The sequence below is a fragment of the Pseudophryne corroboree genome, chromosome 1 (genome assembly GCF_028390025.1).
Source record: "Pseudophryne corroboree isolate aPseCor3 chromosome 1, aPseCor3.hap2, whole genome shotgun sequence".
In the NCBI taxonomy this organism is placed as follows: domain Eukaryota; kingdom Metazoa; phylum Chordata; class Amphibia; order Anura; family Myobatrachidae; genus Pseudophryne; species Pseudophryne corroboree.
The window spans coordinates 879,005,892-879,022,421 of NC_086444.1; the positions used below are offsets into that span (position 1 = coordinate 879,005,892).

General features: G+C 45.3%; 1 protein-coding gene across 2 annotated transcripts in view; it reads left to right on the forward strand.

Annotated features, from left to right (window-relative positions):
* The window catches only part of LOC134915101 (cytochrome c oxidase assembly protein COX18, mitochondrial), a 124,366-nt gene that overhangs the window by 77,474 nt on the left and 30,362 nt on the right, over positions 1-16,530 (forward strand). For both annotated transcript variants that reach the window (XM_063920097.1, XM_063920098.1), the window contains exon 4: positions 2,310-2,476. In XM_063920097.1, the coding sequence (XP_063776167.1) occupies positions 2,310-2,476 (167 nt within the window). The remainder of the gene's footprint in view (positions 1-2,309; positions 2,477-16,530) is intronic.

Sequence of the window (16,530 nt, forward strand, 5' to 3'; positions counted from 1 at the left end):
TCCAAATTCCGAGTGCTAGCCGGCATTGCGATCTGAAAGTGGTATTACTCACCTGATCCTCTGGCAGAAACTAAATCCGTGGGAGAGGGAAACCTTTCCCTGCCTGACGTCTCTGCCTGCACAATTACTGTAGGTAGAGATAGGAGAACAGTGGTGGAATGCTTGAGAGTAGATCATGGAAAATAGAATAGTACTAATTACATCTAGGTGATTATGATGTTGGAATAGATGGGAGAAAAATACGATTTTAAAACTACAATACACGCTGATAAAGATACTTAAGAAATTGTTCTAATGGAATAAAATGTAAAACTAAAACAAAAGATGGTGTTTGGGGAGAAGAGAGGTATACAGTACATCCGGAAAGTATTCACAGCGCTTCACTTTTTCCACATTTTGTTATGTTGCGGCCACAATGGAATAAATTTATTTTTTCCATCAAAATTCTACACACAATACCCCATAATGACAATGTGAAAAAAGTTTTTTTGAGATTTTTGCAGATGTATTTAAAATAAAAAACAAAGCAATCACATGTACATAAGTATTCACAGCCTTTGCCATAAAGCTCAAAATTGAGCTCGGGTGCATCCTGTTTCCACTGATCATCCTTGAGATGTTCCTACAGCTTAATTGAAGTCCACCTGTGTAAATTCAGTTGATTGGACATGAATTGGAAAGGCACACATCTGTCTATATAAGGTCCCACACTTGACAGTGCGTGTCTGAGCACAAACCAAGCATGAAGTCAAAGGAATTGTCTGTAGACCTCCGAGACAGGATTGTCTCGAGGCACAAATCTGAGGAAGAGTACAGAAAAATATCTGCTGCTTTGACGGTCTCCAATGAGCACAGTGGCCTCCATCATCCGTAAATGGAAGAAGTTCGGAACCACCAGGACTTTTCCTAGAGCTGGCCGGCCGTCTAAACAGAGTGATCGGGGGAGAAGGGCCCTAGTCAGAGAGGTGACCAAGAACCCAATGGTCACTCTGTCAGAGCTACAGCATTCCTCTGTGGAGAGAGGAGAACCTTCCAGAAAGACAACCATCTCTGCAGCAATCCATCAATCAGGCCTGTATAGTAGAGTGTCCAGATGGAAGCCACTTCTTAGTAAAAAGCACGTGGCAGCCCACCTGGAGTTTGCCAAAATGCACCTGAAGGACTCTCACACCATGAGAAACCAAATTATCTGGTCTGATGAGACAAAGTTTGAACTCTTTGGCATGAGTGCCAGGCATCATGTTTGGAGGAATCCAGGCACCGCTCATCACCAGGCCAATACCATCTCTACAGTGAAGCATAGTGGTGGCAGCATCATGCTGTGGGGATGTTTTTCAGCGGCAGTTACTGGGAGACTAGTCAGGATAGAGGGAAAGATGAATGCAGCAATGTACAGAGACATCCTGGATGAAAACCTGCTCTAGAGCGCTCTTGACCTCAGACTGGAGCGATGGTTCATCTTTCAACAGGACAACGACCCTAAGCACACAGCCAAGATATCAAAGGAGTGGATTCAGGACTCCTCTGTGAATGTTCTCGAGTGGCCCAGCCAGAGCCCAGACTTTAATCCGATTGAACATCTCTGGAGAGATCTGAAAATGGCTGTGCACCTACGCTTCCCATCCAACCTGATAGAACTTGAGAGGTGTTGCAAAGAGGAATGGGTGAAACTGCTCAAAGAAAGGTGTGCCAAGCTTGTGGCATCATATTCAAAAAGACTTGAGGCTGTAATTGCTTCCAAAGGTGCATCTATAAAGTATTGAGCAAAGGCTGTGAATACTTATGTACATGTGATTTCTTAGTTTTTTATGTTTAATAAAAATTTGCAAAAAAAAAAAAAACTTTATTCACATTGTCATTATGGGGTATTGTGTGCAGAATTTTGAATTTTTTTTTTATTCCATTGTGGAATAAGGCTGTAACATAACAAAATGTGGAAAAAGTGAAACACTGTGAATACTTTCCGGGTGCACTGTAAATATAAGCACATTTGTATGAAGGGTTATGGAATCTGAGGTGTAGAAGTACTTCTAACAATAAGTGACATTTTGTGCTAACGCTACTAAATACTCTTATGTGGATAAATAAAGTATGTAATACATCTAATAGAGGGTAATGGTGTTACTAAAGGTCCTAAAGGCTTAGCTGTAAAGGTGTAGTAACTGTATGGTATCCTGAAATTTGCCAAATGGCGACGTACTTATATAATTGTTAGGCTCGCGCATAAATAATGTGAGCCATTAAGAGTATGGGCCACCAAACACTTTGACAGACAGTTGGTTATTGTATTTTTCTTCTTTTGAAAACAGGTTTCACTTCCGTAAAAACATGAAGAGGATTGTAAATGAGCTGTACGTGAGAGACAATATTCATCCATTTAAGGCCAGCCTAATTATGTGGATCCAAATTCCAATGTGGATTTTTATTTCTCTGGCATTGAGGAATTTTAGCTTTAATACAAATGGCTCATCTGCAGGTATAGTTTTATATATCTAACAGATACTGTGAAGTATAAATTAAATTGTATTTTATTAGTAAATACGTTTCTCATACGTCCTAGAGGATGCTGGGGATGCTTCAAGAACCACGGGGTATAGACGGGATCCGCAGGAGACATGGGCACTTTAAGACTTTAAAAGGGGTGTGAACTGGCTCCTCCCTCTATGCCCCTCCCCCAGTTAGATTCTGTACCCAGTGAGACTGGATGCACACCGAGGAGCTCTCCAGAGTTTCTCAGAAAAAATACTTTATGCTAGGTTTATTATTTTCAGGAAGACCTGCTGGCAACAGGCTCCCTGCATCGTGGGACTGAGGGGAGAGAAGCAGACCTACTTCTGTGAGTTTCAAGGCTCTGCTTCTTAGGCTACTGGACACCATTAGCTCCAGAGCGTCTGATCGCTAGGTACACCTAGATGCTCGTTCCCGGAGCGGCGCCGTCACTCCCCTTGCAGAGCCAGAAGATCAGAAGATTTCAGTGACGGCTTTTAGGTACCGCGCAGCGGCAGCGCTGCGCGCCATGCTCCCACATACAAAGCGGCACTGCAGGGCGCAGGGGGGTCGCCCTGGGCAGCATAAAACCTCAATAGCAACTGGCATAAGAGTATACAGTGCCTGGGCACTAAATACAGACCCCCGCCAGTATAAATATATAAAAATAAGCGGGACTGAAGCGCGCCATTAAGGGGGCATGGCTTAGCCCTCACAGCTCTAACCAGCGCCATTTTCTCTTCACAGCTGCAGAGACGCTGAGCCTGGCCTCCCACACTGCTGTACAAGTAACAGGGTGCAAAACGGGGGGGGGGCACAGTTGATTTGGGGCTATTTTATTGATATTAAAAGCGCTAACAGGTCTGGGCAGTATATTACACGCTTCAGAACCGGGATAGGCGCTGGGTTGTGAGCTGGCAGAACTCCCTCTGTGTTTCTCTAACAGGCTTTGTTGTGGGTCTGTCTCCTATAGCCCCAGTGTGGTTGTGGGTGTCGGTACGTGTGTGTCGACATGTCTGAGGCTGAGTGCACTTCCCAGGAGGAGGCTGGAGTGGGGACAGAAAAGGCTGTGGGAGTGACCGTGTCGGCACCGCCGACGGCTGATTGGTTAAATGTTTAGAGTGTTTTGAATGCTAATGTGGCTCGATTGAATAAAAGATTGGATAAATCTAAGTCTCAGAACCAGACATGGAGAAAATCCATGGAGGATGCATTATCACAAGTTCAGACCCCCTCGGGTCACAGAAGCGTTCATTTACCCAGATAGCGGATACAGATACCGACACGGACTCTGATTCAAGTGTCGACTATAGCGATGCCAGATTTAATCCTAAACTGGCTAAGAGCATTCAGTACATGATTGTGGCGATAAAAGACGTATTACATATCACGGAGGACCCTGCTGTTCCTGATACTAGGGTCTGTATGTTTAAGGGAAAGAAACCTGAGGTGATGTTTCCTCCCTCTCATGAACTGAACGCTCTTTTTGAAAAACTTGGGAAAATCCTGACAAGAAGTTACAGGTTCCCAAGAGAATTACGGTGGCATATCCGTTCCCCTCTGGGGACAGGGAAAAGTGGGAATCAAGCCCCACGGTGGACAAAGCTCTATCGCGTCTGTCCAAAAAGGTGGCGCTTCCGTCTCCTGACACGGTAGCCCTAAAGGATCCTGCGGAACGTAAGCAGGAAAATACACTAAAATCCATTTATGTCACTACAGGTACGCTGCTCAGGCCTGCCGTGGCATCGTCATGGGTGAGTAGCGCTATTGAAAAGTGGGCAGATAACTTGTCATCTGAGATAGATACCCTGGACAGGGATAGCGTTCTTTTGACACTGGGTCATATCAGGGACGCTGCAGCCTATCTAAAGGAAGCTGTGCGGGATATTGGCCTTATGGGATCAAGGGCCAATGCCATGGCGGTCTCGGCTAGGAGGGCATTGTGGATTCATCAATGGAATGCTGATGCTGACTCTAAGAAGGCTATGGAGTCTCTGTCGTATAAAGGTGGTGTCTTGTTTGGTGACGGCCTCGCTGACCTGGTATCTACGGCTACCGCAGGTAAGTCATCGTTTCTACCTTATGTCCCTGCACAACAAAAGAAATCGCCCCACTATCAGATGCAGTCCTTTTGGCCCAATAAATACAAAAAAAAGACGAGGGTCTTCCTTCCTTGCTACGAGATGAAGAGGAAGGGGAAAAAGGTCACAGGCTGTGGCTAGTTCCCAAGAGCAGAAGTCCTCCCCGGCTTCTACAAAATCCACCGCATGACGCTGGGGCTCCTCTGCGGGAGTAAGGGCCGGTGGGGGCACGTCTCCAACTCTTCAGTCAGATCTGGGTTCGCTCGGCCCTGGATCCTTGGGTATTAGAAATAGTAGCCCAAGGGTACAAATTGGAGTTTCAAGACGTGCCCCCTCACCGATTTTTCAAATCAGCCTTGCCAGCTTCTTTTCCAGAAAGGGAGGTAGTATGCGCCGCAATACTAAAGCTGTGTCAAAATCAAGTCATTGTCACGGTACCCCCGTCACAACAGGGGGAAGGCTTTTATTCGAGCCTGTTCGTAGTCCCGAAGCCGGATGGCTCAGTCAGACCGATTCTGAACCTAAAATCCCTCAATTTCTATCTAAAAAAATTCAAATTCAAGATGGAATCTCTCCGAGCAGTGATCTCCAGTCTGGAGGAAGGGGATTTTATGGTGTCGGTGGACATAAAGGATGCTTACTTACACGTCCCCATATATCCTCCACATCAGGCTTACCTGAGGTTTGCTGTTCAGGATTGTCATTACCAATTTCAGACGTTGCCGTTTGGTCTGTCCACGGCCCTGAGGATTTTCACCAAGGTTATGGCGGAAATGATGGTTCTCCTGCGCAAGCAGGGAATCACAATTATCCCGCACTTGGACGATCTCCTGATAAAGACGAGATCCAAGGAGCAATTACTGAAAAACGTTACGCCCTCCCTGACAATTCTGCAACAACATGGTTGGCTCCTAAACTTGCCAAAATCACAGTTGGTACCGACAACACGGCTGTCATTCTTGGGTTTGATTTTGGATACAGAATTACAGAGAGTTTTTCTTCCAGTGGAAGAGGCTCTGGAAATATGGAACATCATCTTTGCGGTCTGCCCATCTTGATTCAGTCAGACAACATAACAGCAGTGGCGTACATAAACCGCCAGGGCGGAACAAAGAGCAGAGCGGCAATGGCGGAGGCCACAAAAGTTCTTCGCTGGGCGGAGAAACATGCAAGCGCTCTGTCAGCAGTCTTCATTCCAGGAGTGGACAACTGGGAAGCAGACTTCCTCAGCAGACACGATCTCCATCCAGGAGAGTGGGGTCTTCATCAAGAGGTCTTTGCAGAAGTGACAAGTCGTTGGGGAATTCCTCAAATAGACATGATGGCGTCTCGCCTCAACAAGAAACTTCAGAGACATTGTCCCAGGTCGAGGGACCCTCAAGCAATAGCCGTGGATGCCCTGGTGACACCGTGGGTGTTTCAGTCGGTCTATGTGTTCCCTCCACTTCCACTCATTCCAAAGGTGATAAAGATCATAAGAGAACAAGGGTTCAGGCGATACTCATTGTTCCAGACTGGCCAAGGAGGGCCTGGTATCCAGATCCCTGGCCTCTTCCTCTACGAGAGGACCTGTTGCAGCAAGAACCGTGCATGTATCAAGACTTACCACGGCTGCGTTTGACGGCATGGCGGTTGAACGCCAAATCCTAGCCCGAAAGGGTATTCCCAGTGAAGTCATTCCCACACTACTTCAGGCTAGAAAAGCAGTAACGGCGAAGCATTACCACCGTATTTGGAGAAAATATGTGTCTTGGTGTGAATCCAAGAAGGCTCCTACGGAGGAATTTCAGCTGGGGCGTTTACTCCATTTTTTGCAAGCAGGTGTGGATGCGGGCCTAAAGTTAGGCTCCATTATAGTACAAATTTCGGCCTTATCAATTTTCTTTCAGAAAGAATTGGCCTCCCTTCCAGAAGTTCAGACCTTCGTGAAAGGCGTGCTGCACATCCAACCTCCCTTTGTGCCCCCAGTGGCACCATGGGATCTTAATGTGGTGTTGCAGTTCCTGCAATCTCATTGGTTTGAACCTTTACGTAAGGTTGAGTTGAAATTCCTTACTTGGAAAGTAGTCATGCTGTTGGCCTTGGCATCCGCAAGGCGGGTGTTTGAATTGGCGGCTTTGTCTCACAAAAGCCCCTATTTAATCTTCCATGCAGATAGAGCGGAGTTGAGAACTCGTCAGCAATTTCTGCCAAAAGTGGTTTCATAGTTTCACATAAACCAGCCTATTGTGGTGTCAGTGGCTACTGACGCCTTGGCGGAATCGAAGTCTCTCGATGTGGTCAGAGCTTTTAAAATCTATGTCACCAGAACGACTCAGATTAGGAAAACAGAGGCTCTGTTTGTCCTGTGGGCTCCCAACAAGATTGGGGCTCCTGCTTCTAAGCAGACTATTGCACGCTGGATCTGTAATACGATTCAGCAGGCTTATTCCACGGCGGAATTGCAGTTACCGAAATCAGTAAAGGCCCACTCTACCAGAAAGGTGGGCTCATCCTGGGCGCCTGCCCGAGGGGTCTCGGCATTACAGCTACTTGGTCGGGATCAAACACCTTTGCGAAGTTTTACAAGTTTGATACCCTGGCTGATGAGGACCTCTTGTTTGGTCAATCGGTGCTGCAGAGTCATCCGCACTCTCCCGCCCGTTCTGGAGCTTTGGTATAAACCCCATGGTTCTTGAAGCATCCCCAGCATCCTCTAGGACGTATGAGAAAATAGGATTTTAATACCTACCGGTAAATCCTTTTCTCTTAGTCCGTAGAGGATGCTGAGCGCCGTCCCAGTGCGGGCTGTATCTGCAGTTATTGGTTATGGTTACACACATGTTGTGTTGAGTTCAGTCAGTCTGTGGCTGATGTTAGTCATGTCGTTGCATGCGTTGTTGTTGAATGCCATGTTGTACGGCGTGTTTGAGGTGTGAGCTGGTATGTATCTCACCTTAGTTTAAAAATTAAATAAATCCTTTTCCTCGAAATGTCCGTCTCCCTGGATACAGTTCCTATAACTGGAGTCTGGAGGAGGGGCATAGAGGGAGGAGCCAGTTCACACCCCTTTTAAAGTCTTAAAGTGCCCATGTCTCCTGCGGATCCCGTCTATACCCCATGGTTCTTGAAGCATCCCCAGCATCCTCTACGGACTAAGAGAAAAGGATTTACTGGTAGGTATTAAAATCCTATTCTTAGAACTATAAAGTGACTATACACTCTGGTTTACTCCTTCTGGCTTCTTTTCCTATCACATCCCTTTAACTTTGCCTCAGTCCTCCTAATCTCTCAGCCACATGCTTTGTCCAGTTCGTCTTTATATACGGAGTAGTATTGGGATGCCGGTAGTCAAAATACCGACACCTACCAGGTAACTATGCTGCACCTAATCCCTAGCCTCCCTAGCCCTAACACTCCTTACAAGTAGCCTGACGCTAACCCTCCCCGGGGGTGCCTAACCCTAAACCCCCCTTCCCCGCAGCCTAACCCTCCCGGGTGGTGCCTAACCCTAAACCACCCTTCCCCGCAACCTAACCCTCCCCGGTGGTGCCTAACCCTAAAACACCCCTTCTCCACAGCCTAACCCTAGTCCTCTTCCCCCCACAGCTTAATCCTAACCCTCCCCCCGTTGCCTACACTTAACCTCCACGGCTTACCTGTGGAGTGCCAGCTGTCCTTAGTTTGGGATCCCGGCGTTCAGGATTCCGGTGCCGGCATTGCGATCCATGTTGGGATCCAAGAGTCAGCATTCTGAGCAGTGTCAGGATTCCGGCATCTGTATTCTGATAGCCGGGATCCCGAACACGAGGATCCTGACCGTATCTCCTATATACACTCCTCTGTCCTGCACTCCTTTTAGACGGTCTCTGCTGTCAGCTGTTCTCTTGTTCAGTGACTTGGGCCCGTAACTTTGAGTTAGCTGTCTCATTGAATGTGTCAAGTAGCTGATCATCGAGGTGGGAACACAATACAGGCTCAGTTACACCTCTCCACTTAACACTATTCTACTGTATTTTTCATGAACAAAAGCCATCATAAAGACACACACATGCCTCTCAAGCTCACAATAAATAACATTTTAGTCTTTAAAGAGAATCGTTTTTCATATTTCTCTTACGTCCTAGAGGATACTGGGGTTCCATTTAGTACCATGGGGGTAAAGACTGGTCCATTAGGAGCCATGGGCACTTTTAAGAATTTGATAGTGTGCGCTGGCTCCTCCCTCTATGCCCCTCCTACCAGACTCAGTTTAGAAAATGTGCCTGGAGACGCCGGTTACGCTTGTGGAAGAGTTTTCTGCATTTATTTTATATGTTTGTTATTTTCAGGCAGGGCTGGTTCGCACCAGCCTGCCTGCTTCATGGGACTTAGGGGGGAAAACGGCCCAACCTCTTGAATGGTTAATGGTCCCGTTCCCCGCTGACAGGACACTGAGCTCCTGAGGGAACTATTCGCAAACCCCACCACGGCGAGCGTACATTCCCGTAGCATGCCGCCACCCCTAACAGAGCCAGTAGAGTGGCAAGTACTAAGCCGGCGTCCTGACTAGCGGGTCGCCGGCCATTATGGCGGCATGAGGGTACCAAGACGCACGGCTTCTAACCGGGGCGGAATGCGTCTCCAGACACAGTACATAGGTGCGTCTCAGTACACTGTAAACCGTACCCACACTGGCAAAAACAGCCTTAAAACGGTTTTCTCTCCATTTTAAGCAACAGATTGCCTCAGCCAGTATAAAAAAAGCGGGAAGACCGCGTGCCATTGAAGGGGCGGGGCTTCACTATGAGAGGATCCAGCAGCTCATCAGCGCGATTGCAGTGGACACAGACGCTGACTGACAGGGAAGCGTAGCTCCTCCAGTGTGACTCCAGATTACCTCAGCGGTACCAGGGGTTCATAGCAGGGGTGAGCGATTTATTAGTGTACTAAGTCCCCTATCAGGGTACTTAGTCTGCGACCCGGCTAAGCTTGGCATTAGCGATAATGGCGCGGTGGGGGCTGGCTCCAGATTACTCTGTGTCTCCCTTAAGGGCTCTTTGTGGATTAATTCTGCTTAACCTTTTCCTGTGTGTGTGCCTGTGTGCTGTCACGTACATTATGTCAGGCAGAGTGTGTTTCTTGTACAGCGGAGTGTTCCTCTTCACCAGGGGGCTCACTACTGGGTACTCAGGGCAGTGCACCTTCTCAGAATAGCAGGGCTGAACTGGAATGGGTTAATTCCATTAAAGGACTGATCTCAAATATTTCTACAAAGCTATCCCGCAATGAAAAAAGAGACGCAATACTTAAGACAGACTGTGGATGAGTTTATGAATAGAGACTCAGTCCCCAAACCAGCGTCTCAATCCCCTCCCATTTGTCCGCAAAAACGATCTCTCCCGCCGATATACTGCAGTCTGACTTTGACGCTGACGGGTCAGACATGGAGGAGGGCGAGGTGGATTTGGAGGGAGGGGCTGCTACTCTGTCACAGGGAATAGAGGCTCTTATAGAGGCTATCAGTGATGTTCTGCAAATTACTGATAAGGTGTCAGAGGAATCTTATTTTAGTGTAAAAAAGAAGTCCTCAGTCACTTTTCCTGCATCAAAGGAATTGAATACCCTGTTTGAAGAACCGTGAGTTAATCCTGATAAGAAATTTCAAATCCCTAAACGGTTGCTCTCATCTTTTCCTTTTACTCAGGCGGATAGGAAAAAATGGGAAAATCCACCGATAGTGGACGCATCAGTCTCAAGGCTATCACGTAAAATTGTATTGCCTGTCCCTGGTGCAGCCTCTCTAAAAGATACGGCTGATCGTAAAATTGAGACTACACTCAAAGCATTGTACACAGCTGCTGGGGTGGCCCAAGGACCCACTATTCATGTGCATGGATCACAAAGGCCATTGCTAAATGGTCAGGTAACCTAATTGAGGGGTTAGATTCCTTGTCTAGGGGGGATGTTGTTTTACTCCTGCAGCATATACAGGACTCTGCAAAGTTTATGGTGGAAGCCATAAAGGAGATTGGTTTGCTTAATGCACCCACCACCGCTATGGCAGTGTCAGCATGCAGGGGCTTGTGGCTATGCCAGTGGACTGCTGATGCAGACTCCAGGAGAGGTGTGGGAGGCCTACCATTCACAGGAGAGGCCTTGTTTGGAGACGAACTAGACAAATGGATCTCCAAAGCTACTGCGGGTAAGTCTACATATCTTTCTTCCGCAGCTCCCCCAGCCAGGAAAGCTTATTCAGCTTCAAATTTACAGTCCTTTCGGACAGCCAAGTTTAAGGGAAAATCCAGATGTGGTTCTACGGTCTCCAGAGGCGCAAGAGGTAAACCACGCAAACCGGCAACTGCAGTTTTCAGGAACAGAGCTCAGGATTTAGAGAATAGATTGCACAGAAATAATTTATGGGTTGTTGGGGTCCCCGAGGATGTCAAAGGTCCCGCCCGCTATGATTTTCTGAAAACTACCCTCCCAGCTCTACTCCAAACCTCGGATCAGTGTCAGAATATGGTAATTGAACGGGCACATCGCCTGGGGCCAGTTCGTAATCAACCAGGTGCACGGCCACGCGTAGTTATATTCCGGGTTCTTAACTATGCACATAAAAATCTATTGTGGGTGGCGTCCCGTAAACTCGGTTTCTTGGATTGGAATGGTAATAAATTACTTCTTTTCCAAGATTATTCAGCAGAACTGACAGCTGCCAGAAAATAATTTTCTCCTGTTTGCTCCTATCTGATTAAGAAAGGGAAAAAAATTGCCTTGTTGTATCCAGCGAGACTTCCGTATATATGATGGATCCTCGCACGTAGATTTTACTTCAGTGGCTGACGCACAACAATACTTAGAAGAATTGCAAACTGACTTGGATGCTCAAACTCCGCATGACACAGACTGATTGGATGTGCAAGCTCGCACCACTCTAACTTCTCCTGATGAGTTGTTTTTTCACAGTTGATTACCTCATTCACAGTTTGATTGTCTATTTGGCTGTATGTGGTTCATCTTTTACAGGGATTGTAACACGACCGTGCCTGCAACGGAGTAGCAATGCTCCTTCCTCCTTCTCCCTCTCTATTCCTCTGCCTCACCCTCCCTTTCCTCCTCCTCCCCCCCCCCCCCCCCCCCTGGCTGGTTTCTTAGCTCCACATATTAAGGCTCCCCTCACGCCTTGGCGGTACTTAGGAGCTACTCTCCCGCTCCTTATGTTCTTTCGCCTTTTTCCTAGCGATGGAAGTCCGGTTACCCAAGTTCATGCATCACAGGGGCGGTCACTCTTTATTCAACAGGGTACGAGCCAGGGACCTACCCACTGTCTGATGTTTTTGTTTTGTTTTATGTTTCTGTGTTTTGTCTGTCTGTGTTGTTTTCTTTACAACAGCAGGTTTGTTCCCGACCTGCTCGACCCCCTTTACTTTTTATACCCAGATTCTTGCACGTTACTTTTATTCCTTTTCTGCATGACGTGTAGTAATGCCTTCACATTAGACATTTATCTTTATGGATGATAATACTGCTTAGGATTGGTTCCCTAAATATAGGAGGTATACATTTGCCTCAAAAGAGAAGGAAAGTTTTGCTGCACCTAACACCATATTGATATGGCCTTCATTCAAGAATCACACATTCTAGTCTCTGAAGTTCTGAAATTACAAATTCTTGGTTGGAGACTATTACATAGAAACATAGAAACATAGAATTTGTCGGCAGATAAGAACCACTTGGCCCATCTAGTCTGCCCCTTTTTTTTTTTTTTTTATATTATTTTTTATCACTAACCTTATTTGATCCTTATTTCTTTGTAAGGATATCCTTATGTCTATCCCATGCATGTTTAAATTGCTCTACTGTCTTAGCCTCTACCACCTCTGATGGGAGGCTATTCCACTTGTCCACTACCCTTTCTGTGAAATAATTTTTCCGCAAATTTCCCCTGAACCTCCCCCCCTCCGGTCTCAGTGCATGTCCTCGTGTCCTATTGCTTCTCTTCATTTGGAGAATGTTTCCCTCCTGGACTTTGTTAAAACCCTTCATATATTTATAAGTTTCTATCATGTCTCCCCTTTCCCTTCTCTGCTCCAAACTATACATATTGAGATTTCTTAGTCTTTCTGGGTATGTTTTGTGATGTAGGCCATGCACCATTTTAGTTGCCCTCCTTTGTACAGTTTCTAATGTATTAATATCCTTTAGAAGATATGGCCTCCAGAACTGAATACAGTATTCTAGATGAGGCCGTACCAATGACCTATACAGTGGCATTATTACTTCTTTCTTTCTGCTGCTGATTCCTCTCCCAATGCAGCCAAGCATCTGACTAGCCTTCCTCATTGCCTTGTTACATTGCTTACCTGCTTTTAAGTCATCTGAAATAGTGTCTCCTAGATCCCTTTCCTCCTCAGTAGTTTCCAGTATAGTGCCATTAATACTGTATTTAGCTTTAGGATTTTTGAGACCCAAGTGCATGATTTTGCATTACATTTGTATAGCTCTAAAAAGAGGGGTATAGTTATCCTAGTCAAACGGACTGTGCCTATTGAACTCATATCTTCCGTGACAGACCCTGAAGGGCGTTATGTCTTAGTGGAAGCCAAACTTGACTTATGTTTTCTGTAACCTATACGCACCCAACGTTCCTTCTAGACAATTCTATACTACTATTTTTACTGCCCTTCAACAATATACACACCTTCCCATGCTGGTTTGTGGAGACTGTAATATGTATGTTTCCCCTCATTTAGATAAACAAGGTGTTTCTGGGAAACCTCACCCGGCTCAGAAATATGGTATACATATGCTACTTGATAAACTCCAGCTGCTTGATAGTTGAAGAACTCATCATCGGACTAACAGAGTATACACATGCTTATCAGCTGCCCATGGTTCATTATCAAGAATCGACTATATTTTAGTGTCGGACTCTTTATTTTTTAAAGTGGAAGATGTGGACATCTCTCCTATTTGTATATCGGACCATGCCATGGTATGGTTGAAGCTACGCACTACTGTAGATTTAGGCCCTTATATTCAGTGGCGATACCCCACTTCATTCTCCACATCTCTTAAATTTCGCAGCAAAGTCCAAGCCGCCTGGGGGGAGTATGAACTGCTCAATACTGATTCCCTATCTACTGACCCCTCATTGTTTTGGCAGGCTTCCAAATCCGTTCTTAGAGGAACGGTCATAGCGTATGTCCATTCATCTAAAAAGAAAATAACGGCTGACTACTTGGCCCAACAATCCCACCTGACTACCTCCTACCAACTCTTTGTATCTGACCCCTCCCTTGCCAATAAATCAACCTACTCTCTGGCCAAAACACACTATGATGCCTTGCTTACTAAATTGGAATCCACTTACTCATTCCGTAAAGAACATCTTTTCTTTAAATTCGGTAATAAAGTTGGTAAACTACTGACGAACCTACTGCGTAGTCATTCTCCACCAAAGGTGATTCACCCATTGAAACTAGCTGATGGATCTTTGGAATCCCGTAGTGCACACATTGTTGGTATTATGACAGATTTTTATACCTCTCTATACTCTGCCCCCTCACACGACTACACGGTCGATGATTCCTTCTGGGAAAACTTGACTGTTCCACTGCCCCCTTCAGCTACCGGTCTCCTCACGGCTCTGATAACTGAATTGGAGGTTAAAACTACTATCTCTAATCTGAAGGCGGGTAAAGCTCCAGGCCCGGATGGTCTGACGGCGTAATATTATAAACTTTTAGCTCCCTCCGTAATCCCTGTTTTAACGGTCTTATACAATCAAATTATTGCCACCAATACCCTTCCTAGATACTTTAACTCGGCCATAATCAAATTGATTCCTAAACCAGGTCGAGAGCTCAGCAACCCTTCCTCGTACAGACTGATATCTCTCCTTAACCTGGATTATAAAATTCTAACTAAAATCTTGGCTGATAGATTAAAATTGATACTCCCATCTATAATCCACAAAGATCAATCAGGATTTGTGCCTGGACGACATTTCGTCACTAATGTTCGAAGAGTGTTCTCTGCTATCTTTTCAGTATCCCAAATCGGATCACCCAGTGCCTAGTGCCATACTCTCCCTTGATGCCGAGAAGGCCTTCAACATGGTGCTCTGGAATCACCTTTTTCATACCATGTCCAAATTTGGCTTTCCAGAGGAATTTATACTGATTGTAAAAACTCTATTTCTCTTCCTTCTCCCAATTATCTTGTAACGGCTACTTGTCAAATCCTAGCCCCATACTGAGGGGTACCAGACAAGGTTGTCCCTTATCCCCCCTACTTTTCGATATTGCTCTAGAGCCATTAGCAATAGCACTGCGTAACTCCCCCCTTTGGCAAGGTATCCGAATTGGACCGGTTGATATAAGAGTTTCTTTATTTGCAGATGACATGCTTTTGTTTTTAATCCCACCCTGAACACTCCCTCTCAATAGCGATGAACATTATTACCCAGTTTGGTGCATTTTCAGGCTACAAAATAAATATCGACAAATCGGAGTTTGTCTTTATCAGGATCCCTTGACTTAATGCATACTGACCCATCTGTACATACTATGACCGTTGTTCCCTCACACTTTAAATATTTGGGAATACAAATACCACCTAAACTTTCAGATTTATATGATCTAAATTTTACCCCTTTAATAACACACATCTCTAAAAGCCTGGAAGGATGGACTTCTCTCCCTCTTTCCTTGCTGGGTAGAGTAGTGTCTATAAAACATATCATTTTTCCTAAACTACTTTACCAAATGCAGATGCTCCCACTACGACTGTCTAATACTTATCTAGCATGTTTAAATACCATTTTTCAGAGATTCATCTGGAAAGCTGGGAAACCCCGTATTGCAAGAAGAAAATTGCAAATGCCTCGCAAGCATGGTGGCTTGGGCCTACCTGACCTACTGCGTTACACCCACGCCATTTTCTTCCGTTATGCATCTGACTGGCTTTTGGAAAAAAGCGTTTACACTGACTATGAACTAGATTCAGCGTTACTATATCCAATGTCTCCTAATGCCCTCCTTCACACCCCAAGACCCAAGATTCATCCTAAATTGTTCCTCAATCCACTTTTTACGGATACTTACGTCTCTTGGCTGACTATTAACAAAAAATTACAGCATAACCATAGGTACACTAAGCATATTTCTTTATGGGGCAACCCTATTTTTGAGCCGGGGAGAGAGTCTTCCATTTTTCGTATACTTTTCTCGAAAGGTATCCGAGCTACCTCGGATGTGTTTGACCCGGGTGGCAAACTCTATACCTTTACCTCTCCCAAGAGAAATTTGGACTTACTTCACGGTATATATACCCTTACATGCAAATTCAACACTTTATTTCTTCTTTAGTTCCATCTACACCGTCCACTTATACCCCTGACGAGATGGATGCACTATTACAATTTCTAGGTCAACATACTTACAGATTGAAATATATCTATCTTCCCCTACTGGCCCTCTACAAAGATAAGATCTGCACTTCAGTGGTATCCCTATGGTCTAAAGACCTTCCTATGTTGGAAACAGCTACAACTATATTTCAACATTATGATAGGACCATGAGATTGCTACCCTCTTCTTTGCTCCAAGAGATTCACGCCAAGACGGTGCATAGAGCTTACATTACGCAGATGCAACGTAAACGTTACATGCCCTCTGAACTTAGCATTTGTGTAAAATGTTCCATTGCTTCTGCGACATTTATCCACTATGTATGGCATTGTCATAAAATCCGAAAATTTTAGAACAAAGTAGTATACTTTATTAATAACACTTTTGATCTACAATTAAAATTGGACCCAATCCCTTGTCTCTTTGTCATCTTTCAGTCTTGGATATATCAAGGCTTGCCACCAACCTTGATCCCATTCAAAACAATTTTGGTTTCAGTGGCGAAAAAAGTGATAGAGACATTGGATTTCGTCAACTTCTCCCTCATTATGTGAGGTGAAGACACTACTTCTCAAGATTCTCTACTT